The sequence below is a fragment of the Sardina pilchardus genome, chromosome 9, assembly GCF_963854185.1.
Source record: "Sardina pilchardus chromosome 9, fSarPil1.1, whole genome shotgun sequence".
Classification (NCBI taxonomy): Eukaryota; Metazoa; Chordata; class Actinopteri; order Clupeiformes; family Clupeidae; genus Sardina; species Sardina pilchardus.
Genome location: NC_085002.1, coordinates 17,040,183 through 17,067,357, shown reverse-complemented (window position 1 = coordinate 17,067,357; position 27,175 = coordinate 17,040,183). Strand labels below are relative to the sequence as shown.

At 40.3% G+C, this 27,175-nt stretch overlaps 1 protein-coding gene across 1 annotated transcript; it reads left to right on the top strand.

The window, feature by feature from the left end:
• Positions 1-13,476: 13,476 nt before the first annotated feature.
• LOC134092175 (methyl-CpG-binding protein 2-like) lies at positions 13,477-21,276 on the top strand. The gene is made up of 3 exons (XM_062544964.1): positions 13,477-13,508; positions 17,165-17,542; positions 18,375-21,276. Exons 1-3 carry the CDS (start codon positions 13,477-13,479, stop codon positions 19,579-19,581), a joined length of 1,617 nt encoding a protein of 538 aa, XP_062400948.1. The 3' UTR covers positions 19,582-21,276.
• Positions 21,277-27,175: the final 5,899 nt, after the last annotated feature.

Sequence of the window (27,175 nt, the reverse complement as noted above, 5' to 3'; positions counted from 1 at the left end):
TAATGAATTCGTGGCCACCTAGCGCGCAACTGCATCGCGCGGTGAGCTGAAGGTCCGACACTGCTTACTAACACAAAGCTTCGTTGACCATCTACATTGGGACAGGAAAGCGCAGGCGGATCCTAAATGTCAGCGAACTGGCAGAATGTAAGGGGGCAGACTACTGCACAACAATACTAGGCCTCTACGTCTTCACAGGGGAAGACGTTACAAGTACCTTTAGAGGCAAAGGAAAGGTTGGGCTGCTGAAAAAGCTGCAGAGTAATCCAAAGGACCATGCAGCCTTCAAGTGAGTATTTTCAGATATTCTGTAGCATGTAAAGACAATTAACTCATTCACTGCCATTGACGTCTTTAAACGTCAATTTAGACACATACGCTGACTGCCATTGTCAATTGCCTTTTTCAATGGGGAGGGCTCCTGGGTGGGCCTGGGAACGATCTGGCAGAGTTTCAGGCTTGTAAACAGACTGTACTAGCGATCCCAACCGCTAGATGACAGCAGTGTCATTTGGATGATTAGTATCTGCCTATAGTGCACATGCAGAGACAGCATGCAGCATGCAACAAGCAAAGACACTGAAGATCGACCACAGTGGATCTAGTTTGCACGCGATGCAGGGAATAAATATGCTTACTTCTTACATCAAGGATGGAAAACACGTGAACGGTATGATCCATTTACATTGGATATTGCTATATAGACTAACAACAACTTTGCTAGTGCTAGCTTGCTAAGTCTACCGTCCTGTTCAGAGTCTTTAGCGACCATCAGAGACCCTAGCAACCTTGACGAGACTGACGAGATAACAGTGCAATCGTGGTAGACATACTCCTGAATCGCTAACGTTAAAAAGTTGATTTTCACAAAAAGATCGTTTTCTCCATGTTTTGGTCAAAAACAGGTGTTTTTTGCAAAACTAACCCATGTTCTACTGACGATTACTAAAGAACGGAAAACGATAGAAACAAACCGTTTTTTCCTGGTGAAAGAAGAGAGTCTACTCTTTCATTTGGTACCTTCGGTGTTTACATAGTCATAAAGCTCACCGTTCGGTGGATCTTGGAAAAACAGTCAAAATGCTGTAAAACGTCTGGCAGTATGGAGCGCTCTGCACTGAAAATCGCTGGCAGCCAATGCTGAACATAGGTATTGATACATTGTGACTTTGTAATACTTTTATTACTTATGTCCTCAGAAAACGTGGTGACCAGTGGTTTTTGGAATCAGATATGGTGGAGGACATCGAGGCATTTACATGTCTAATGTATGGCTAGGCCTGTGAAAAATCTATTAACAATGTGTACAGCATCATGCTGAAAAGAATGATTGGGGAGGATGAGACGCTTACCACTAGCCTGGCTCTGCCTGATCATGTACTTCCGCTCATTTACATCTCTCTCCATACTCCGTCTGGCACAGCTTCATCCAGCTTGGTTTACTCCGGCGAATGCATCTCCGCCCAATCAGTGAACAGAGGGCGTTCCCAAGAGCGATTACATTTAAGTTTCAGGCCTATCGTTATCGTTGTGTCCCCCGTGGTTATCATATGTGAATTCAAACTTCAGGCAATCGTCCACAAACCAGGAAATGAACGTTTGCCAATGGATCTAGGCCAGACTCTCTGTGACGAAGAGAGTCTCGTCTCCAGGCTATCTTACCACCAGATCCAAAGTGGATCTGTCCTGACTCCCACCCTGCAGAGACAACCTGGTCCCACACATCAACCGTGTCTACCACCGTCTAGCCATCTACAAGAGAGCAGCCACACCGCTATTCTGGAGTTCAAAGCCCCATGATCCTGGTCAAAGCAGTGAAAAGACAGAAGAGGGTACCCATCCCAGCCCAGCCCAGCCACGGCCTACTGGTTAGAGCTTGGGGCTTGTAACTGGAGGGTTGCCGGTTCGATCCCCGACCAGTCCACGGCTGAAGTGCCCTTGAGCAAGGCACCTAACCCCTCACTGCTCCCCTGAGCGCCGCTGGTTGGGCAGGCAGCTCACTGCTCTGGGTTAGTGTGTGATTCACCTCACTGTGTGTTCACTAATTCGGTTAAATGCAGAGAAACTAATTTCCCTCACGGGATCAAAAAAGTATATTCTATTCCATTCCTAACCAGTGTTAGCCTGGCTAACGCCTCCCACTTCTCAAATGAGACGTGGTCTGGCAACCAGACGTTCATTTTCTCGTATTTGAAAAAATGCCCAGCTCCGTTCATTGGGCGCCACGGATGTCAATCAAATGCGTCTCTGCATAGCTCATCATGGTCTTGCCAGAGAATGTCTAATAAGGGGAGAAGGACCACTAGCGAAATACTTCCGCATGGTACTGTAACTAGAGGGCGATCGCGCGCAAGTGATGAATGAATGGGTGGCAATGGAGCTGAACCCCCCAATACCACATTTGTCTTTATATAATTTTTTCTCCTGAAATTGCATTAATGCATGCGATGCAGGATAACTTGACTTGACAATTAGCTGACCAATGCAATATTCTGTATGTGTTGTTATTCCTAAAAACCCTTTCAAAGTTTTCATGTCACGTGACACAAAAGCGAACCACTTTACGGCCATAGACCTAAAAGAAGGTTCAGCTTCACGAGCTTCAGAATGAATTTAATCGAGTCCGTACCTTTCCGGAAATGTTATTAAACTGTTGTTAACACGTTGCTAGCTGCAGCAGCGACATTTCCGGAAAGGTACTGACTCGATTAAATTCATTCTGGACTCTATCCGACCACATAAAGACGTGGGGATACTTCGGTTTGGCTTTAGGGACCCTCTACTCACTACCACGTAAGTGTAGTGTTGGTTGGAACAGTAGAAGAGGTATAAAAATAGCGTTTTGTAGCGGCGAAAGTACTTGCCCCGGTCACTTCCAGGCTAACGAGTTTTGGCTAAAAACGGTGAACTCGAACTTTCTCAAAATACATCCGAATGACATTGACATTGACAATGACATTTTGGTGTCAACTCAACGTATGTACTCCCAATAGTCCGAAAAATTGATCTAAAGTGCATTTCACTCCGGATTATCCCTTTAATAACCAAAATATTGATGCTACTTGTCAGTGATGATCTGTTCTCTATGTGTCTCTGTGTGTGAGTGAATGCATAGAGATTGCATCTCTACTGTGGTTGGATGCATCTCTACGGCATCTCTACTGACTATTAGGATGCCGGACCAATGGGTCTGTTTTTTTCGGACTGATGGGGTGTCTGACTAATGGGATCTCTATTTAATGGGATGACCAATGACATGGAACCTCCCTCTCTGGGCCTGAAAGAGAGTACAAACACCCCTTGGGTGGTGTGGTTCCTGGCAACAATTCAATGGAACAAACATAAGGTCTGTGAGGAAGGCATGAAAGTGGCACGAGACTTGCTGAACACAGATTTAAAATCCACTCAAAATGGTACACTGGATAGATCAGGGAACTCATTCTTTACAGGGGATGCTGCAGAAACAGGACACTGAACAGAAGACAGACAAATAGAATAGAATATATACTTTTTTGATCCCGTGAGGGAAATTCAGTTCTCTGCATTTAACCCAATTTAACCGAATTAGTGAACACACAGTGAGGTGAATCACACACTAACCCAGAGCAGTGAACTGCCTGCCCAACCAGCGGCGCTCGGGGAGCAGTGAGGGGTTAGGTGCCTTGCTCAAGGGCACTTCAGCCGTGGACTGGTCGGGGATCGAACTGGCAACCCTCATGTTACAAGCCCGATGCCCTAACCAGTAGGCCACGGCTGCCCCAAGCCCGATGTACTAACCAGTAGGCCACGGCTGCCCCAATGTCTGCAGATTGGGCCCCACCCCACAATAGCTTTTCGGCTCCAGTCAATGTGAGGGTTGTGTTTGACCTAAAACAACAGGAATTTGAGGTAAACAGATTAAATGTAAGGCAACCTCTTCATGGTAGTTATGAGGCAAAGTCTAACTGGGTATGAGAGGTGAGTGACTCTTGTGAACACCTGGCCATTGAGTGCATTCATGGCTTCAAGAGGTCTCTGGAGAGGAATGGTGGTTATCCAATCTGATTAGCAAGAGACAGATCAATAAAGCTTTCATCAGTTCCTGAATGACTGTGAATGATTTGCCTTTCCAGACCAGGGTGGCATGAAGGAGAGTGCGGAGGGTAGAAGTTTGCTGCTGAGAAGTTATGCTCACCAGTTAAGTAAGAAAATTCAATTCAAGCAGACAAAGGCAGTTTCAGAGATTGCAAAACATGGTAAGACATTTATTAGCTAAACAGTTAACAGCTAACAGTTTTGAGACTATGGCCGGAGACTCAGCGTAGCGCACTGCTTAGGGCGATGGCCTACTGAGCCTCCTGCACTGTGTATTCTCTTTGCATTTAAAGGCCTTGCCTCTTCCTGTTTCAGTAAAAACAAAGGCCTCATCAACAATTATCAGTCACACGGTCACAAGGCAGTTGCATCATCAACAAATGTTCAAAAGGTCACATGGGTAGTTGGTTGACAAGTTTTGGCGTGATCAGAAGCTGATGTTTAAAGTAAATTATACAATATTTCTACTACATTTCCTCAAGGATTACTGGTAAACAATGGCCTTTACCAGACAGGAAGAGAGGTTAATGACCACCTTAACCAAAGTATGCCTGCGTTGGCTCTCCCCCAATACGACACCCGTGTACAATCCACTTGGCATGGATTCAGGCAAAGGTGAGGCAGATGCTGAAGAGGTGCCAGACATAGGACTAGGATTGAAATTGAGTCGTCTGAACCTGCCCTGTCATCTCTCCAGCTCACAGGAGGCCAATTAGTCCTTTACTGGCCCAGCCAATCCTGACAAGCATCATACAGCGCATGTTTCCGGGTGGTAGCAGGTAGCAGCCGGAGTCCGAAATTCGATGATATAATCAGACAGGGTGATTACCTTGGCAAACATGGAGAATTTCCATGGCTCTCTCTCAAACATGTTTAATCCCTTTGGTAAAATATCTGACATTGAAGCAGACTGGAGTTCCACACAGCCATTCCCCATTCACATGCTCTGCCCACCAGGGTAACATAGGCAACATAAAACGATTAGTGGGTAAGCTTAGGGCTTGCAATTCAAAAATGAATGAGCATCGAGACAGGAAGGATCAGCATGTACTGGATTCCCCAGCATAATGTACAGAGAGAGGAAGTCTGGGCTCCCAAGGAGCTGAGTGTGGAGAACCGGTGGCCGCATGGTCTTAAAGCTGGCCAGGTGACTGCAGCTGTGGAAGCAGCATGTTAAATCTATCCATGCTAGTAGTTAGAGTCTGGAGGGTTTGGCTTACCCCTTGGATCTCTTGGTGGTGTTGATCGATCATGGGCCCCTGCTTCTCAACAGTCAAGCGGATCTGAGTCATATCTGAAGAGTCCATAGTGGCAGGAATGTTACTTCATGTTTACAAGGAAAGGACTCAGGATCAGGTAAGACAAACATCCAGATTCGGCTCAGAAAAGGAGGTATTATTAGGGAGTCAAAAACAGCCTCCAAAGTCCTGAGAGAATTCCACAGGGAAAAATTCACTGGATCAATCCTTATCAAAAGGTGGACTTCAGAAATTGAACGAAAAAACGTCCTGGAAAAAAATCCTCTGGAAAAACAGTTGAAGGTAAACACTGCAGAGAGACTCAGAGAGGACGCAGGCAAAACACAAAAGCCAAATCTTCGAGCAGAGACATAGTCAGGAAAAAGCATGTTGAGGTCAAAACCAGGTGGATAAAAACAGTCAAAAAAACTCAGTCAAGCATGCAGGTTGCACTCTAGCCACATTACGACTGAACGTTCTGGTAGGGAGACAGAGTGACAATGGGTGTTTTAAGCCAATTAAAATGGCAAAGAAGCACAATTAACTAATTCATTAATTTGATTATTGTAATTAATTTAATTATTGTAATTAATGGAAGGTAATTGGTAAGGAGATTGGAAAGGAAGGGCAGAGACTCTTAGCCTGGATGCCAGACCGAAGTTTAGCCCCGCCTCCATTCTTTTTCTGCAGGGAACTTCGGTCTGGCACTGCTCCGTTCAGCTGCTACTGATGAACAGCAGTGACGTTCACGGCTGCATGCGTCCTCGTTCGACGAGTTGGGTGTGAGACCATGTCGGCTTAGGTTGATTTTGATTGCAACAGAAACGCTATGGCTATGAATGCATAATTTGTTCATGCAGTTTAGCCTTTTGTTTATCTTAGCTATTGAAACAGAGGTTTTATCACGTATTCGCACAACTATTTCTGAACACTTAGACCAACGAGGATATGTGGGGAAACTTCAGTTTCACTTTCACCAAGTTAAAACAGTATGTTAGGGTGATGTTGTTCCCGTTTGTTTAAAAATGTCTGTTTACTCGTTGGGTTAACGACACACTTCCCCAGCTGTTCATTGCATACAGTTTGAAGGAATTATTTTTAAAAACGAAGGAGGGTGTTTTCCATAGCCTACCCTGCTGCATATTTCTGTCTTAGATTTCGCAGATACTGACAGCCAATAACTTGTTCTGTTTGGTTTGGTCTATCCAATGAGTGCAGAGCTGTATCGGTTGAATCACGCCCCATAATCGCAGCTGAATGGAGCAGTTTCAGACTCATATTCTGACAAGAATTGAGTATGACGTCGTCAGGCTAAGAGACTCTGCCTGACAGCTGTAGTACACTACAGCTCCTGCAGAGGGGGACAAAAAGACAAAACACTAGGACAAAACAGAGTCAGACAAGTTTGGGTATGTCAAGAAGGATCTAAAGACTTACACACAATTAATTCATTCTTAGAGTTATGGTTTGTATATTTAAATGTTTTTTTATATTTTCATTATTGATATTATATATTATTTTATTTATTAGTTTATTTTAAAGAGGAACTATGCAGGATCGGCGATTTCATCTCCGGTTTTGCTTTTCGTTTTCGCTCATTTTATGCTTGCATATTTCTCTGCAGAGCTTCCCCTACAGCTTTAGCGTGTATATTTATAGATATATAGGCTGTATATAAATGGCAAGCGTGGCTCTTCTTGTTCCTTACACGTCTCAGACTTCCAGATGTAAACAAGGAGCGAGCGATCGCCTCCTGGACAAACTGCAAGGCTGCAATAGCGTATAGGGACACTGGGGGTGGGAGGAAATATTACTGTTTTCGATACAACTGGTCAGTCAAGCAAAACAATGATTTCTAAGCGATTTTATGTTGTATATTAAGTTGCATGGGGTCTCTTTAACTATATTGTAATGTTCATATTCTGTAAGTCACTTTGAACCAAAGCGTCTGTTTAAACACAATAATCATAACCATACAAACAAAATTGTATTGTGTGTATTTAATAGTGTCATACAAAGCGTCACTGATCCAGTTTCCCTTAATAGTGTATCTATCTGTCTAACCTTTTATATGTCAGTGGAGCCACCCACTGTGATTTTATTGGCCCTATGTATAATCCGTCTCCATCTGATCCACCCACCTCACACCTCTCTCCTCCTACTCCGTCAAGGAACTCCTCCCCACACATCCCAAAGATCTCCACCGACACACACACACACACACACACACACAGAGAAACACCTAGATGCACGTGAAAGCATCTTTTCCTATCATAATCTTCAGGTCTCTCCAGCCGAACAACCGTTGAGGTGATCCCTTTAGCAGCTCAGGGTTGGCATGCAGAACACACGGACATCAGGAAGCCGATAAAAGGGGGTACGGGAGGTCAGGTCACCTCTGTGTCACTCACTGACCTAATGACCTGCTCTAAACTCAGTCTCTCAGTGTTTGTGTGTGAGAGACATCTATGCATGTGTAGTTAATTTTTTATTTTTCGTAAAATGAAACCTTGACTGTTTCATAAAGGATGATATTGTTCTTTATTTCACTCATTTGAAATGAGTTTTTTCCCACTTACACACTAAATCTTTGCTTGTCACACAATTTTCTATGTATTTCAAACACCAAAACTGCAAAACATACACTATAATTATCAGTGTTTGACTCCTAAAACACATTTTGCAAAATACCACAGACAATTTTCTATTTTCTACACACAGAAAGCTAACCGGAAGTAACTTGATTTCCTTTTTCAAACACAGTTTATCAAAATGCCACACTTATTCACCACTTAGTATGTATGTAATGTAAACACTCATTACTTTACTGAACGCCATTTGATCATTGCCTTAGTAGGTCTATGAATACTCAATATAAACACACATACTGTATATTAAAGAGGAACTATGCAGGATTGGCGATTTCATCTCTGGTTTCGGTTTCGTCTTTCGTTTTCGCTCGTTTTATGCTTGCATTTTCTCTGCAGAGCTTCCCCGACAGCTTTAGCGTGTATATTTATACATGTATAGGCTATATTTAAATATATAAATTGCAAGCGTGGTTCTTCGTCTCAGACTTCCAGATGTAAACAAGGAGCGATCGTCTCCTGCAGAAAGTTGCATAGGGTCTCTTTAAGATGCTTTTAATCTGTTCCTAGTGGATTTCCGGTCAAAATGTTCAGAACCAATGCAGACACTTTAAAATGAAAATGAATCCGACTTTGGTGTAGTGCTCTACAAGAAGATTTTTTTATGTTAAACTCTTTCTGTACAGTTTCTGCCCATTGCTTACCCATTAAAACAAAATGCTTAGACCAAAGACTCCATACGTAAACTTCTTGTAGCATACTGCCATACACATTCTGGACTGTGGTCTTAACATTTATGTACACCTGTTGCTTCTACCATCTTTACAACTTAATTTCCTGCTATATTGCTCTTTATATTATAGCCATTTTTGTTTGTTATATCATTTACATTCCCTATTCATAATCATTTAATATTTAGCAACAATCAAAGTTATTGCACTGTTCAGATCTCTTATTTTGTTACATATCTGAGTGATTTATGTGAGACATAGCATTTATATGATATATTGAGGTGGGATCAGTTCAAGGGTTGATATGGCACTCAAGGTGAAATTTTCCCTGTTGCCTAAATTTTGTTTAACAATTTGTTATTTTTTTTTACATTTTATTTGATTTTTTTTTTACTGTTTTGTTGATACATTTTTTATTTGAATATATTAATTTATGGTATTCCATTGATAACTGTGATTTTTCTTTATTTCTGTGCAGAAAATGTCAGCTGATTACTGCAGAAATTCTACATTTGAGTTTTGCAGAAGACTGAAAATGACAATAAAAATAGAAACTTTATTCAGTGTGTTGCTGTTGATCTGAAAGTAATTTAAATGGTGCATGTGTGTAGGGTTCTGTTGCTAAAATTACTTTTATAAAGGATTGTTGAATTTTTATTGCAGTGTTTCATTTTGGAGTAGATTTGTGAGTTGTTTATCTTCAAGTGCTTGTCTTATTTAGATGTGTGTAGAGTAGGGACATATTCAGCCAAATTCTGCAAAAAGTGTGCAAGCAATTAGGCAAAAACTGTATTTTTTATTATTATTTATTTGTCCCCAAGTTAGCATTAGTTCAATGTTTTCCTCCTCACATTTATGTAATAACTCTATTTCAGTAATCAGCATTCAATGTCGCAAAGGCAATTTCAGATCACATGTTTTTATTCTGAAATACACCTGGGTGCACTTGCGAGCATCTGTTCCTGCCGTAATCTTCAGGTCCTCTAGCCGGACACCATTTGAGGTGATCTCTTTAGCAGATCAGGGCTCGTGCAGAACAGGGCTAAGGCTCTGAGCGTCTCTGAACACCAGGAAACGGCTAAAAGGGGTACGGGAGGTGAGGTCGCTCGGAATGCGTCACTCACTGATCACTGACCTAATGACCTGCTCTGCTGTCTGTTTGTGTATGTGTGTGTGAGAGAGACATATGAGAAGTTGATGAAAGGAAGTAATGTTTGTTTTTTTATTAATGAAACTTTGACTTTTTCCTAAAAGTAATGAGGGATGAGTTAATGGTTATTGTTATTGTTTTATATTCCACTGATTTAGAATAAAAGAAAGTTTTAAACATGGCCTTAAAACATTCACTTTTAGCAGAGTGTAATTAACCTGACTACTATTTGCTGCCCTTTTATATCATCTAAATGTGATAATCTCTTTTTACCGTTTTACAATTGTTTGCACACATTTTCAAAACTCTGTGTCTCTCTACACACAAAACCATTGCTCATTCAAAATGCATAATGCCTCAAATCTCTAACAAAATGGCACTTTCAAAATGTGTGGCATTTTGATAGGTTGACTTTGAAATTGAAATCAAACTACTTCCTGTTTTGTGTGCGTGTGTGTTAGTTGGAAAATTGCATGTGGTGTTTTGCAAAATGTGTTTTGGTAAATTGAAAATTGAGTCAAACACTGAGAATTAGTATACACATAGCAGATTTGGTGTGGGGATGTGATGTTTGAAAGACATGTTTAGAAAATGTTGTGACAAGCAAAGTTTTAATGTGTAAAGTTGGGGGAAAAAACTGTAATGGCATTGTTTTTTGTCATCCTGTTGCACTCTGAGATTCCCTGTGAAAAGTGTGTTACAAATAAAATGTATTATTATTGTTGTTGTTGTTGTTGTTGTTGTTGAAATTAGTTCTATTTACCCAGCATTCTGTATTTGGTTTTATGTGGTAATGTTATCTCAATAAATATTCATTTAGAACTTCTCATCTATTGCAATTGCTGCATTTTACAGGTTTGTACATTTGTAATGCTGAGCATGTGGACAAATTACTTCGGTAAATCCAATGACCTTACCAAATTAAGAGTTGCGGTAAGTAAATATGGGTTGTATAAGTGTTAGTGGAGCGGAAAACGGCAAGGTTAAGCCCAGATTGTGGATGGATGATGCACTCAAGCTGGTGCATATCCTGGATTCGACTTCCGGATCAAAGAGGGTGAAAATTAGGTGGAATGCCTGGCAAAAGGAAGCTTGTTCTTAAACCCTTCTGACAAACAAACTGCACCTGTTCCTACTTTCTTCCCTGTAACCTGTAAAGTTTTTGAAATTATGCAAAACAGGTTGCCTGTGTGATTTAACATTGCTGTGTATGAACGGAATGTGGCAATGCTGATCCTGTATGTTGTGCCAAAATATTTCAGAGATATTATGTAACACTGAAGGCAGCATCCATTACATTCGTATTAGTACACCATAATTAAATGTTTATAAAGCCTCATAGTTACCCTACTAATTGAGTCATACCTACAACTACAGTGGGTATAGTAAGTATATACACCCATGCTAAAGTTGACTAAAAAGAGGAATATAAAATCATCTTTTGAGAATTGATTGTAATGCCTTAATTCAAAAAATGAGTAAAAATCAAACCGCTAAGGACACCAATTTTCTTTGTGATTGAAGAATGTATCGTAAATAGATAAATGTTCTTCCTTAAATACAGGTTGCATAAGTAATTGACCCCTATGTTAAATTCCCATAGGAGCAGGAGGATTTTTTATATGTTTTTATTTTTAAAGGCCAGCTATTTCATGGATCCAGCATATTATGCATCCTGATAAAGTTCCCTTGGCCTTTGAAATTAAAATAGCCCCACATCATCACATACCCTTCACCATAGCTAGAGATTGGCATGGTGCTTTTTCCAGTTAGCCTATTAGCCTGTTTGATGCTCATTGAGCTCAATGCAAATCAAACAGGCTAATAGGCTAACTGGAAAAAGCACCATGCCAATCTCTAGCTATGGTGAAGGGTATGTGATGATGTGGGGCTATTTTAATTTCAAAGGCCAAGGGAACTTTATCAGGATGCATAATATCCTGGATCCATGAAATAGCTGGCCTTTAAAAACAAAAACATATAAAAAATCCTCCTGCTCCTATGGAAATTTAACATAGGGGTCAATTACTTATGCAACCTGTATTTAAGGAAGAACATTTATCTATTTACGATACATTCTTCAATCACAAAGAAAATGAGTGTCCTTAGCGGTTTGATTTTTACTCATTTTTTGAATTAAGGCATTACAATCAATTCTCAAAAGATGATTTTATATTCCTCTTTTTAGTCAACTTTAGCATGGGTGTGAATACTTACTATACCCACTGTATATGTAGGCTAAAGCATTGTGTTGCTGTAAGCCCTTAAAGCTCAAAGCATCAACACAATGCATTTTAAAATGCATTCTCTCTATTGCATGATATATGAAATAATGAAGAAAAAAAAAAAATTCCACACATTTTATTACCAGTCACAGAGCACATTGAACATTTTCATTAAAAAAAATGTTTTTAAAAAGTTGACTCTGTGTAACTAACCAGCACATAAACAGGGAATCCTCATTCCACTGTTGCATATTGTTGCTTTTAGGCAACATAGCTATTTTACACTTTCACAAAATAAATATCCGATAAAAACATAATCAACAGAGTGAAACTGAATCAGAACTTACCCAAAATTGTGAAAACATTTTTTATCTCATGGAAATCCTAAGGAAAATTTCACTTTTTCAAAAAAAACTTGCCTGCCGCATGTGAGTGCAGGTGAGGAAAAGATATTGAAAAATGTATTTTACAAGTCATGTGATCAAATACAAGCATTCTGTTGGCTTTTCAAACTTCCTATTGATCAAGATGAGCATTTTTTTGTTTTGTTGGTGTATGATTTTGTAGGCCTGAGAAAATGAGGGGACAAGGGTATGTTACCCTGAAGCAACACTATGCAATAGAGGGTTAACTATGTCATTGTAATCCAACTCTCCCTGATATAATGCCACACCTGTCAGTTATTTTGTTTTTTCATGTTTGACTTCTGTTGTTCATTGTAATTAATTGTTAAGAAAACATATGTTGATGCAAGTTATTTAAATCTATACATGCAAGAATGGGGGAGCAGACACTGGCCTATACAAATGCTATAGGCCTAAGCAAGTATATTTTGTGATCAGCATGGTCAAACATGGACAGAAACATTTCCCCAGTTCCTTATCAGCACGCTTAATTAATGACATGGCCCCGATTGAATTTCAGATATGAAATGTGGCATTGACAGACAGAGCTAGCTGTTTTAGGTCTATTTTTCCCTCCTTACATTACATTAGTTTCCATGAGGCTAAGCACTCAATCGAAGCCACTTTGAGAAACCAAAGGCCATCAGGGCTTTACCGCCCCCTAGTGTGTGTCTTGTGACAAACACCAGGTCCATGTCATGAAGAGTGTCTCTGTTAATAATGCGAGATTTCTGCAGCATGTGATACATTTGCAAACATATCAGTTTGATGGCATAGTTAAGTGAAGGAGGATACAATTGGCTAGATTGCATAGGCCAAGGTAGGCTAAGGGTGAAAACGAAATAGGCCTATAAAGCTAGGCTACTGTAATGATAAAGTTATCGAGCAAAATATTTGAGACAGCACAGTGATGCTATGTGCAGTGAAAGTCTTTGCTCTCTGTTTTAAAATCCACATTTCTCGCGGGAATAACGTGCAAATCTCGCACAGCACCAAAAACACACAGTATTGGTGGGCGGGGCACACTGTGAATTCAATATTATTTATATAATTAGTGATTGAAAAAATGGCCGCCGCGGACAGCGGAGGGAGAAGGCTGTAAGTGTGTATTTAAAACATTGGCCTTGACATTTATCACTCTAATATGACTGTCAGTGTGGAATTATGTCATGTACAAATTGTCTGTTGCTGTTCTCTGAAAGGCGGAGAGGATAGGCTACGTCATAAGCAGTGTTTTTTGCGGTTTATTTGCAAGCGCGCTGGAAATGACTTGTGCGCTCAGCTGAGGAGAGAGGTGCGTGCGAGTTTGTGTGCATGTGTCAGTTTCACGAGGGTCGTGTCAGTAACATTAGTTATTTTACTACGTGCACAAAAGTAGCCTAAACGAGGCACAAATAACCTACTTTGGTTGACTGGAAGACGCTTAGCCTACTCTGTTGACATCAAGGAAGCCCATCCTCTCGCCTTGCAGATAGAAAATTTGCTAACCACATCAGTAAATGATCAACATATTTATATAAACATCTCGCTGTAAGGGTGTCCAAGCGTATGCCCTAATGAAATCTATGTTCCATTTTGCGTGAAGGTTTAATCTACTATTTTGAAGTCTTATTTCCAGGTGCGTTTTGTAAATTAGCTGCATCTCAATATTGTTGGAGACTAACGCAGTAATCGTTGGTGCGTGAGATGCAATTTTCACGTGATTTTATTTGCATCTAAATGCGCATGGTGTTTATTATTTTGTCTTTAAAACTCAACTGTAGCCTATGGCGTGTGTAGTTTAGCCTACACTGTGGGTAGGGGCGCAAAGAGAACATGTGCTTTTCCAAAACGTGTTACGTTAAACAGAATTGTCCTTGAGTGAATCACACCACGCAGATAGTGCATCGTCCGTGCAGTGAAGCAGCAGCCCCACACAGTCCTGAGCAGTAAACACACTTTCGACAAGATGACTGCACCTCTCTGTATTGGTAAATTACACCGCGCTATGCGCTACCAACTCTGCCCAATCATGCTGTTCTTCAAGTACGCCACTGAATAGCATGCTTTCGTTCGCAGGGTCATAGCATGGTTAACTAAACTAATACTGGTGACTCTAAGATCTGGAATAAGCTGACTGTAGGGGACTGGTCAGCCTATGCTAGAATAAATGTGACCTCATTTTGAAACAAAATTGATAGGTTATGGATTTGGTATGAAATGCCATGCCAGGCAGATTTTCCAGGCAGCAAATCGGGGATGTTTATGTTTCTTATCAGACGTGGTCCATAGCGACTTAAAATGACATCAACAGCCTAAACATAATTTTAAAGTAATGCCACATAGTCTAAATAATAATAATAATAATAATAATAATAATAACAATAATAATAATAATAATAATAAAACACAAATATTAGTAATACACTCAATTAAATTGACCAGAATAATAACATTAACCACATATAGAACCCATAACTCTGTTAGAATTAGTTAGAAACAGAAGGATATAAGAAACTACTTGACCAGTCGTTGTGTTTCGAATATGTGCTTGGCCTATCCCTTTTTCAATCATACAATTACAGTACGTCTGGATAGCCCATGCCCCTGACGTCAACAGGGACAATTTGATTCTGTGGTTTAAATCAGAATCAGCTTTATTGGCCAGGTTTGCGTAAACAAACAACAAGGAATATGACTCTGTTTAATCTTTGCTCTCAAGTACAACACTCAACAGTAACGTAAAAAGAATACAAATGCAAATACAGAACAGTAAGAATAGTATAAGAGCAGTAAGGCTATGTATAAGAATAAATACAGTAGGCCTATGTACATTTGCAAATAAAGACACTATGGTTGGGATAGGGTAATGCATTTGTTAGGAGGGGGAGTGCGGCCTTGTTGTCCCTGTCAAGGTAGCCATGGTCATAGACACCCCAACAGGCACAGGCCAGATACAAAATACAATTGAAAATAAGCAAATGCACTTGGCACATTTCTGTTCCATTTTCACATTGTACATGTCCCTCTGTTTTACTATATGTTGAACAATATTTAGTTCCTTGCAAAATGTTGGATGTAGTCATGGCTTTATGATGTGGTTCTAGAAGGTGGATGTTGAGGTCAGCATGTTCCATGCCTATTTCTTTATATTAAAAAAAAATATATTATATTAAGTCTATTTAATGCAGCATACTTGTGTGGTGAAATTACAGTCTGCCACAGGCCATGTTTGTGAAAACTAAGTATTTGTTTTCGTTAGAAGAAGATTGTTTAGATTATTGTTTAGAGGAAGATGAAAAAGATTTAATGGTTGGCTGTGTTAAGTACACTAAAATAAAAATCAGAGATCCAATCAAAATGTATCTAATAAAATGTATGGATAACCTGTCAATAATGGCAAGGAATCTATACAGTTTGTACTGTTAAACATTTTAAAAATGTGTTTTCTTCATTATATGGTAGTCATTCTAATAAAAGGAATGGGGGCTTTGAGACCAACCACGTGAAAATAAGCAGTGATACCAATATTTGTTCATATATCAACAAGGTACTATCATAAGAGGTTAGATAGATAGATAGATACTTTATTGATCCCCAAGGGAGACTTAGTTGCACTTTTTCAATCTTGTGATTTGGACAGTTACCTATGGAATTAGGTTGTCTTATTAAGAAGTTTAAATGGTGTGGCTTTGAAGGTATCCATTTCCGTTGTTTGTGTGAATGTTCCAGTATGAGCAAAATGATTTTGCCTATATTGAATCAACTTGACGTCAGGTGACGTTCTTACTAAATTGCCATGTTGTGTGTACAAATTACAGCCCTATAGACTTCTGTTGTGTTTTCTTTTGATGTGACCTGCATATGCTGTAGTAGAAATATGGGAGCAATGGATTTAATTGACTGTTCTATTATGTTTATGCGTACATAATAGAGTGTGTAATGTAAAAAGTCACACATTTCAGCTTGTTTCAGTGACTTGGCCATTGGACAGTCAGAGGGATGGCAGAGTCTGCTTTTCTTTTGGGATGAGTTCATGTAACCTTGTGACCATGTAGGCTCCTTGTATCTTACATTTACATTAACATTTATTTATGTATTAAGCTGACACTTTTGCAGAGAAATGTGCACATCGGTATTCTGGAAGATGTGGCCTATAGCTGATTTGCGCCGTTCTGAGATGTCTATTATTGAAACCTGGCTTGTTAGATGCCTGTTGGATGCATGTCCCTGATGGCTGACATCCTGCTCAGCGCAGATGCTGTACTGCAATTGGTAGTGGTAGTGTCTCTCTTTCTGGATAGGCAGATCTGGCTGCAAAAGAAAAAAAAACATTGCAAAGGTGAGGTGATGCTATGGGAAAGGGCTAAAAGCTCAAGACCTTAATATGCAACATGAGCCCAAGCATGCAGGCAACAGTTGGTTCTTTTCCTTGCCTCTTCTTCAACTCATCACAAAGACATTACAGCACAAAGACATTATAGGTAGGTGCTATGCATAGGATTTAATAACCGGTCTGACGTAATGTTATAGCTTGGAACTGAACTCTCTCATAATACCACTTTGTACTTCATGAAGCGTTGTTTAGAATACAATAAATTCAATAGACGAGTGTAGTCATGGATGGATGTAACGGTTTACGGAGATTCCTTACATTATATTTAGTAAGGCATCAAGAACATGTTAAAGTTTGCACAGAATCAACACTGATGCGTGTTTGTATCATCTGTGTTTTTATACATTTGCAGTATTCCTCATCTGTCGTGTCTTTACAGAGAGAAGAAGAGGCTGTATCTGGATCAGCAGGGTCAGAAGATCAACGTTCCTCCACTGAAAGAGAAACTCAGCTTGGACCATTGGGATGATGGGCAAGTGAAGTCAGCCTTGTCCTCACAGCGACCGCCACACATCACACAGTCATGGGCCGGCCAGGATGACCCCGGTGGGCCTTGGAGAGTCAAGGACTCAGAGGAAGCGGAACATATCTCCTCTCCTCAATTTGAGTCCACAGTCTCCCCAAAGCAGAGGGAGAATGCCACGAGAGATCGGGGGCCCCTCTATGATGACCCAACGCTTCCACTGGGTTGGACACGCAAACTGAAGCAGCGCAAGTCAGGCAGATCGGCGGGCAAGTACGACGTCTACCTGATCAAGTGAGTTTGATGAGACTGTTAGTTTTACAGTGTATGCTTTTTTTTTTTTAATCTAAAAATAGATCTGTCACAAGTTGTCTCACTGGATGTCATCAAACTGTTTTTATGTCCTTGATGTCAGAGAAATTCTTTACAAATCCACAACCACATTAATATGTTTATGTTTCTATTTTCCCATTGACACAGATCTTTTCCTGTAATAGGAGGGTACCAGTCAGTTAGAGCTGGCCATGTTCTGTATTTTATAGGGAAAAACACTTTTCCCTTTTTGGAAACAACTTTTTAATCCTCTATTTATTCTATTTTAAGTACAATGTTATAGATTGTGGCCTTGAATGCCTCCACAGGAGCTGTCAGGTTCCAGTTCTCCCTTTTATTAATTTGTGTATCTTTTGTGAACTACATTATTCTCATGGTTTGGTGTCATATAATTAGGCAAGGAAATAATTTTTCTATCATCCCATTAACATGGCGGATTATGTTGCTCTCTGGCTATTGCTCTCGCCTAATGACTTCTTTGTCTGTCACATTCAGACAATCACACTGCCTGACAGAGGAAAAGCGTCTTGGCCACACTGGCTGCCTGCCTTAAAATAAATGACACATAATAACTCCAGCTAACATTTCTTATCAGTAGTACATTGTTAGGCTACATTAGCATTATAAATACTATATCTAACTGCTGCAGCAACGATAAGCTGGGGTAATGTTTGTCTTATTTCCAGCATCTGGTTAGGCAGACACCGCAAGTATGTGGTCACTTAGACTTATTCATACATCCGAGAAGAGCTGTGGTTTACAACCTAAAGTAGTTTCTCCCTTTATTTTCCAGCTCGGAGGGAAAAGCATTTCGTTCCAAAGTTGAACTCATTGCCTACTTCCAGAAGATTGGAGACACCAACACAGACCCAAATGACTTTGACTTCACCGTGACGGGCCGAGGTTGCCCCTCACAAAGAGAGAAAAGGCCTGTGAAAAAGGCCAAAGTGGTGAAGCCTGTTGGCAGAAGGCGAGGCCGTCCAAAAGGGAGCGGCAAACATAGGCACGTCGATGGCGTAGCAGTGAAGCGCGTGGTAGAGCAAAGCCCTGGGAAGCTGTTAGTGAAAATGCCATTAAATGCTCTGCGAGCTGACGTAGATGGACCTGCTGAGCTCGCCAAAGTGCCCGTTGCCAAAAAGCGCCGCGGACGCAAAAGGAAGACGGAGCATGACGTGCAGACAGCCCCAAAGAAAAGGGGACGAAAGCCTAAAGGAACCACACCGTCAGGGAAAATCACCAATCCCAGTATCAATGTGACGCTCCCAGTAACTGTACACATTGCAGATCTAAGGCTAAAAGCAGTCAGGGGAAGTTCAGCAAAGTCACTTCAAGAGACAGCTCTGCCCATTAAAAAGCGCAAAATTATGGAGGACCAGACAAACTCCTCAGGACCTGTGTTCTCAGAGAGCAGAAGGAGCGACAAGCTGGCAGTAAGCGCAGAGGTCAACATGAATGTACTAACCGAGGAACAAAAGGTTTTACACACTGACATCCCAACTGAGAAACCAAAATCTTCCATGTCCACGGCAGGTAGGGGATACGCCGCTTCTGCTGATACTCCCTCCAACAAATTAAGTGAAAACCACCAAACAGCCCAGCTGCATAAACAGCAATATGATCACTCTTCCCACAACCAACGCCACTGTCCTTCTCCCACCGTACCCCCTCTCTCTCTTCACCCAGCCCACGCTCAGTGGGCCGTCACCACCTGTGAACCTCAAGACTTGAGCAGGCCGAGGCCCTACCAGCCCCAGCTGCAACCGCTGGCAAATAGGCAGGCGGTGATCAGGCAGGACCATACGGCCCACCGCTTGCTGAGTTTGAAGAGTCACGCAGCAGCCGCTGTGGCCACAGAGCCCAAAACCAAGCACAGGAGCGGAGGGAGGGTTGAGGAAGAGGAGGAGGAGATGAAGAATGCAGTCATCGCTTCGGCAGTCCCCCGTCCGAACCAAGAAGAGAGAGTAGAGTCCAGGACCTCAGTCATTGAGCGACTGAACTGACTTTGACAGTAAAGAAGAGAGAAGCGTGAAGGACGATGCAGAGGCATTAGAACAAATTGTACATGGTAGATACAAGTGTATGTATATGTGTGTGCATATCTGTAGATAGGATCAACAGGCAGCTTTTCCCCCGTGGTTTAGGCTGGTAGAACACTTTTTATGTTTATTATTATATTATATATCACAATGTATGGGCTTTATTGATGTTTCGCGCTTTTAAATCAATAATATTCATAACTCTTGAATATTTTAAAGTGCTTTTAAATCCCCTCTCTCGATCACATTTTCATAGGGGCTAAAAACCTCAAGTGACTTAAGTATGAAATTCTTCACTCATCCACAAAAGGAAATTCAAGCACTTATTTAGTTGTAGACAGACTTACTCAGAGCTCTTTTTTTCACAATTTTCCATAAAACAAACAGCCAAACTCATGTGGCTGCCTCTAGCTCTAAAGATGGGTGTAGCGACTCATGTTACCAAAATATTGCTGGTCACCTGTGCTCGAAGTGGCATTGGCTCGCAGCACCAGCACTTCGCACTTAACTCTTAAAGGGAAACAATGCAGGTTTTTTTAGATTAATTTATCTTAACTGAAGCCTCTGAGTCATTGGAATGGTTATATGTCTTTTAACGGGTTGAATGGTGGTAATCTCGCTTCCCCCTATCGCCTGTGAGCGGAAAAAACACCCTTGCAACTATGGACTGGCAGGCCACTGGACTCAGAGACAGAAAATTTTGCAGCCTTGCGATCGTGCTCGCAATGTATCGAATTGCTTCTCTGCAATACACACATACATGCCAGGCACCGGAACAAGTGATGGAGTTTCAGCATGGCAGAGCCAGCGAAAAGAAGCAGAAAGAGACTAAATTGTTGTCAGAGGAACAGGGGAAACAAAAACTGGCAACCGCAGACTGACCGATTGAGAAGTGTCATAAAATGCAGACAAACCTGCGAGGAAACAAAGAGAAAACAGAGAAAAAATTGCCCAAACTGCAACTGCATAGTTTCCCTTTAAGCATACCTGCACTTTTCCTGGCATACCGGCAGTCGTCCTACGTTTTTTTTCTGTCATTTCTAAATCAGGCTCCACGTGCGCTCATATTCGTTTAGGCTACTTTCTCTTAGCAGTGTGTGCATCCATGGCAAGCTGTTTTAACATCTAATGGCTAATCATCAATTACATAGCAAGCCATCTGCAATGAGAATTATACCTAGAAGCAATGAAACTACAGATATTGATAATACAGTATATATAGTTAAATTTTTTATGTACAAAACTGTCTTATCAATTGAAAATAGCAGTTTAATATGCCCTTGGTTTAATATACCCTTGGTTTTGGCATTTTGTTCCCTTTATTTTCTTCTCAGAGTACACCAGAATTTTTTATTTATGTCTTCTGAGATGCCCCCACACCCCCCTACACGAGTTTACTTTGCAAATATGTAAACTTTTTCAGCCCTTTCCAGTTTGCAGGTCTGCAAACACACTATGATTCATCACCAATGTCTATTAGTATCTTTATTCACCATAGAAATTAAGAATATAATAGCCTGATGTCTCAATACCAGTTGATACATTCACTGATATCGATACACCGTATGATACAGTATGTGTGAATGATGAGTACCGGCACCTTTTTTTCTCCATTTAAAGGAATAGTTCGGTATTTTACATTTTAAGCCCGTTTTCTGTATTGCCTAAGATGCAAACGAGTGTTTGACACCGAAATCTCGAAGATTGATCCTGTTTCTGCAATTTGGCTGAATTAAGGTTCTCTGTATGGCTTTAATATTGCTCGCTACGGGCATGGTCTATTCTGTCCTTAAAACACCTCTAAACGTTTGTTTAAATGTGCAACTTACTGAGTGGTTACTGGTCTTCAACAATCTTCTATAGCAAGTTTAGTGAAAATTCAATTGCGAAATTCAACTTCTGTTGTGTTATATTAGGCACACACGGTTGTCAGGTATCTGAAAAAGTACTTCCGGGATTTCGAAAATCCCTGATAAAAGATGACAGAAGCTGTATTTCGCTGCGAAACTTGCTATAGAAGATCGTTGAAGACCGGTAACCACTCGGTATGTTGCACATTTTAAAATACGTTTAGAGGTGTTTTAAGTACAGAATAGACCATGCCCGTAGCGAGCAATGTAAAGCCATACAGAGAACAGTCTAATTCAGCCAAATTGTAGAAACAGGGCCCCAGCCGTGGTGTGACTGGCTGGGGCACCTGCAGCGCACGCCGGCGACCCGGGTTCGATTCCCGCCCCGTGGTCCTTTCCGGATCCCACCCCAACTCTCTCTCCCACTTGCTTCCTGTCTCTCTCTCCGCTATCCCATCCAATTAAAGGCATAAAAAGCCCCCCAAAAATATATGAGAAACAGGATCAATCTTCGAGATTTCGGTGTCAAACACTCGTTTGCATCCTAGGCAATACAGAAAACGGGCTTAAAGTGTAAAATACCGAACTATTCCTTTAATGCACTGCTGGTCACACTTACATGCCATCAAACTTGCTTTTGATACAAGTGCCTGTTGTATGAGGGGATACATGCACAGAATACAAACAAAATAATGTATTTATCAGTGTTTGCATGGATATACATTGCCATGGCCACATCATTTTTGACTAAACATAGGGGCTATCTGCTGGGGGGGGGGGGGGCATTTTCTTGGCCTATATGACACTCGAGATTATTTTACATGTGTTTCCAGATTAATTACAATATCTATAGTCAAAACAAAATTGCTGTTTATTGTATGATGTTTAACAAAGCAGGGTACTGACATATTTGTGGATATCTTTGAAAATAATTTATTTAATTCACAAAATACTAGTTCGCAGAATACTATACAGCACATTCATCTTCAAAACAAAAGTATACAAACAATTATGATACACATGAATTAACGAAAAATACTGTTAAATGCAGCGATCTTCTCTTGTCAGAAGCTGCATGTGGCCTAGCATTTTTGTGCAGTGTACTGAAAAGGTTTGAAGGGTTTGTCTACAATCTGCCCGTTAAAACCAGTGAGGTAGATATATATATTTTCAGAAATATTATCCTGATGAAAATGACGTGCAGACAGACTGACACATGCAAATGCATGATGTGTTCTCAATATACCGGTACAATCAGTGCAATGACTGCAAACATATGCATTATTGACTGAGTATAATTTGGCACTGAGAATAGAGCAATCTTAATGAAAAACACCATTATCAATTAGTTTTCTAGATCACCGAAAGAGAAGCTTTGGCTTTACTGTCAAATTAGCAACTTCCCGCCACTTGACCATTGTTTTCTTGCGGCAGCATGTCTTTTATTGATTTTACAGCTGTCAGGATTTTATTACTGTTATTTTACATTCAGCTTTTTCTCAAAATGTTTTAATCTACCTGTGGGCCACCACAAATCTATATCAGGAATTGAATCAATATTGAACTGCAGGGCAGTATACATAAGAATAATTTAGCCAAGCAGCCAAACTCTGGAAGATACAGGTGTTTATAACTGACCAGGTAAAGGCCTGACCTGACCATGTATGAAGGGAGTAGGGTGAGTATAGCTGTTGGCTCAACCTTACACCTACTGTGGATGATAAACTTTTCATGAAGGTATCTGTCACCACAGCACCCTCCTGAAATCCTTTAAATATTAAATTTATGTTGAGTGCAAAGTCTCAAACAAATTGGTCGGTTGGCCTGGAGTACATAATAAGTAATCAGTGACTATAGCATGGTTTCTTGCGGAGGAAGTGAACTTTAGGAGGATATTTTAGACATTAACAAACTGTTCAAGCCCAGCTTTCTATAGCCATTGCCTAGACTATTATCAGAGTCACCTTTAAAACTTAAACAACCATAATTATACATGTTGTGCCTTGATGTCATGAACAATTCCTTTAATTTTTAAAAATATATTTTCATTTATTTTAGACCTGAAAACATTGAACTGTCATATTGTAGCCCTTAAAACATAAAGCAAATGCCTATGAAACAATGCACCATATAAGCTGATAAATGTGGGGAAATTGAAGATCTGCATTAATTGCATGTTGGGCTTGCCTCCTTACTATATGATATTCCATATTATACATAAATAGACTAAAATTATTGCACCTTATCAAGTATTCAGTAACAGGATCCCATTATCTATTTTATATATTTCTTTGTGTTTCTCTAGAGATGTCTTATTTTTATAGTGTCCATTTTGTAACTGTGTAAATAATGGGTTTGATCGTTCTGCTATTTGCTTCTTTTGTTTTTATTTCATTTCAGTGGTGTTCTGTTGTTTCAGATGTGTGAATTTAAATATAAATCTTATTAACCTACTCATTTGGAAAGGGGGGTCCATTGTGATGTGATCAACAAAATAACATCACGTCTTGTTTACATAGAACAAACAAATGCATGCTGATGTTGTCATGCTCATAATTAAGTGCACTGACCTAAGAATTGTAGCTCTTGATGATGTGTGATTATATGTGCATGTAACATAGGCTAGATTTGAATAGAAATCAGTATTTTTTTTATCTGTCTTGAAGTCCTTCTTTCGCTGAATAACATCCGGAACCGATGAACACATTTAGGCCTGTGATGCAGACTAGTAGGCCAAGCTGAATCATTAAAGTTTAGGCTACACGATTCTGCTTTGCATGTTTTTTGGAGCAAGCAGACTTACTAGCCAGGGGACAAAAGCATTTTTAGACATAATGGTGTGAAAGTTAGTAACCCAGAAATCATGTGACCTTCAAGGATCACAACCTTGGTGTGCAACCTGGTCAACTAAACCACTAGAAACTTAGCCTACAGGGAGGTTCCAAACAACTCAACAACTAATGCCGCTTTTAACTCACAAGTACTCACTTGAAATCTATAGTGCGATCACCTTAAACAAACTGAGCATGCCTCTCAAATAAACTTTCAGATGCTCCACTGACTGGGCAATATATTGCCCATTGAAGATGAACTTAAAATATCATTGGTAAAGGTTAAAATTATTTTCTATTTCTTCATTAATACTTGTCATACAAACAAAAATCTATAAAGTACACAGACACACACAAAAGACTTATTATGCTTGTATTGCTGAAGCATTCTCGTCACAAGTCACACCAGAACCAAAGTGGTAGTAAGTATACAGTAGGCTACACTTCGGTTCAAAGCTTGGCAGCAAAAGTAATTACTTTGCCATACCTCTAGGGGGCACTACAAAAAGGGCATTTATAGCGTCCAATATAGGGCGCTAGGCATTTACATTTTGGGTCATATCTCAGGTTCTGTGTGAAATGTAAAAACAATCAAGGAGGCACTACACTTCAATATCTCATCATCTGATATAAAAATACAATTTGGTACACTTATCCCTGGCCTTATTTAGCCACATTTCAACTAATCGATTCTAATTTAATTATGGTGCCTGGTTCAAGACAGACATCACACAGGTGACTGTAAACGTTTAAAATAATGGCCCTGGTGAAAACTCCCAGTTACAGATGGAGGAGGCATGTAAATTAATTAATTCAAGTTTCACTCTTGCTTGCAGTGTATTCCAACAAAGACCCTGGGTTTTGCCATAGCTTTTTTGTCCTAGTGTATAGGCCTACTGCTTGTTAGTTGTTGTTACTATTTTATAAAAAGTGTTTCCTAGGTTGGTTGCTAGGGAAATCATGTCGATTGCTAAGGTGGTTGCCAGGGTGTCATTATGGAAGTGGTTGCTAGGTTGTTGCTTGGGTACTTGAGGTGGTTGCCAGGTTGTTGCTAGGTAATTGTAGTGGTTGCTTTGCTATAAAAATAGATATTTTTAAATACAGTTTAAAAGGTTATTGAAATTGGGAGAAATAGAAAGAGCGATAGAGAAAGTGAGAGGAAGAGAAGAAAAAGAAGTGAAAGAAAGTGGGGGTGACAAATGAGCTATCCAGTTCAATGGAGAGACACACAGAGAAGAAGTTGCTGAAAACAAAGGAAAGTTCTCCGCGCTTCTGCAGTTGTGCGACAATCTGGTGCAACCAGGCCAGGACAAGGTCAGGTCAGGTCAAGAGACATAACCATTTGCCAAACATTTTGTTTATAAATTGTGTAATGGGGCACCCAATGTGGGGGTTTGAAAAAAATCTGCAATTTTTCTTCTGATTTCACAAGATTGAAACACAGTCAGTATCAACACATACGGCCTACAAATTAATATGTGGAATCTATAGGTAGCAATCATTATTCACAGAAAATTTGAAGTCTTCAGTTTGAAAACTTTTTGAGATAATGACATCTGAACTTTGCTGCAGATTTAGATGAGGGCGCCAATGTGCCAAAAATCAGGAGGGGGGTACCATGTTCAAAAATGTTTTTCTCTGGATGTATTAGGTATACCAATCTAATATTTTGGCTTTAGTTAGTTAGTTTAAATGGTTACTCTTTAGGTGGTCAAATTTTGAAGAAAACCTGAGATGGTCAAGCAGAAGGCATTTGTTGAATTGAGGTGGAATGAATGACCCAGAACACTCCTGAGCATCTCACAATAAAATTTGCAGATGACACAGCAATAGTGGGGTTAATATAAAATAGCGAAGAGACCAACTACAGGCCTGGGTGGATCAATTTGCACACTGGTGTAGGTCTAGCTGTCTTCTTCTAAATATAAAGGAGACAAAGGAAATAATAATAGACCACAGAACTGGGAGTCAGCCCCACCAGTGTATGGTTATAGAGCTCAATCAACCATGGTGATTTGGTGTCAATCTGGGAATGAGTGCTGCAGACATGGCTTATCACAGGTAGGCTAATCAGGGCAGCAGGCGTTGGGGCGTTTCATTCCTAATTTGTAACGACCCGGTGACGTAGAGTCGGACAAAAAGTGCAGGACTACGTCAGCATTCCAATTAGCCTGACTCTCGCCAGACCCTTGTAGTTCCGCCATGCTCCACCAGAGGCGTTTCGCTGAGCTTCACACAAGGGTCTGGACTCGAGGGCAATCCAAACTCCTTCCAGGGAGCAAAAAATGGTGAACCAATCAGGAGCGCCGAAGCGAGTGTTTTATTCAAACAACAAACAACAATGGCGGCACGCAGCGAGGAGTCTTGTGCTGACATTTAGCTAATTAGCTGGTTTGAATTGCATTGAGCTCAATAAGAATGAAACCTAATTAGCTAACAGCGAATAACAAGGATGCCAAACTCTTAGTATGTGAAGGGTATGGTGTTGATGTGGGGTTATTTTAATTCCAAAGGCCAAGGGGATTTTATCAGGGTGCATAGTGTCCTGGATCCATTAAATAACTGGCCTTTAAAAAATAAAAATAAAAATCCTCTATGGGAATTTAACATGGGCGTTCCAATACTTATGACTCCCTATATTTTAAGGAAAACATTTATTTATTTACAATGCATTATTCATTCACAAAGAAAATTGATGTCATTAAAGGTTGAATATTTCCTCATTGTTTCATTTAAGGCATTAAGATCAATTTCCAAAAGATGATTTTATATTTAACTTTAAGCATGGTTTCCAATACTTTTGGAGGGCACTGTATGTGTTGCCAGGTATTTCTCTTTGTCTGTGACCAATAAAAACAAATAAAGCAAGATAGTCAA

Excerpts from the sequence above, each read along its gene's own strand:
- LOC134092175 (XM_062544964.1), top strand. The coding sequence starts at position 13,477 with ATGGCCGCCGCGGACAGCGGAGGGAGAAGGCT. Across the intron at positions 13,509-17,164 it reads GACAGCGGAGGGAGAAGGCT|AGAGAAGAAGAGGCTGTATC; the intron begins GTAAGTGTGTAT and ends GTGTCTTTACAG. Across the intron at positions 17,543-18,374 it reads TACGACGTCTACCTGATCAA|CTCGGAGGGAAAAGCATTTC; the intron begins GTGAGTTTGATG and ends TTTATTTTCCAG.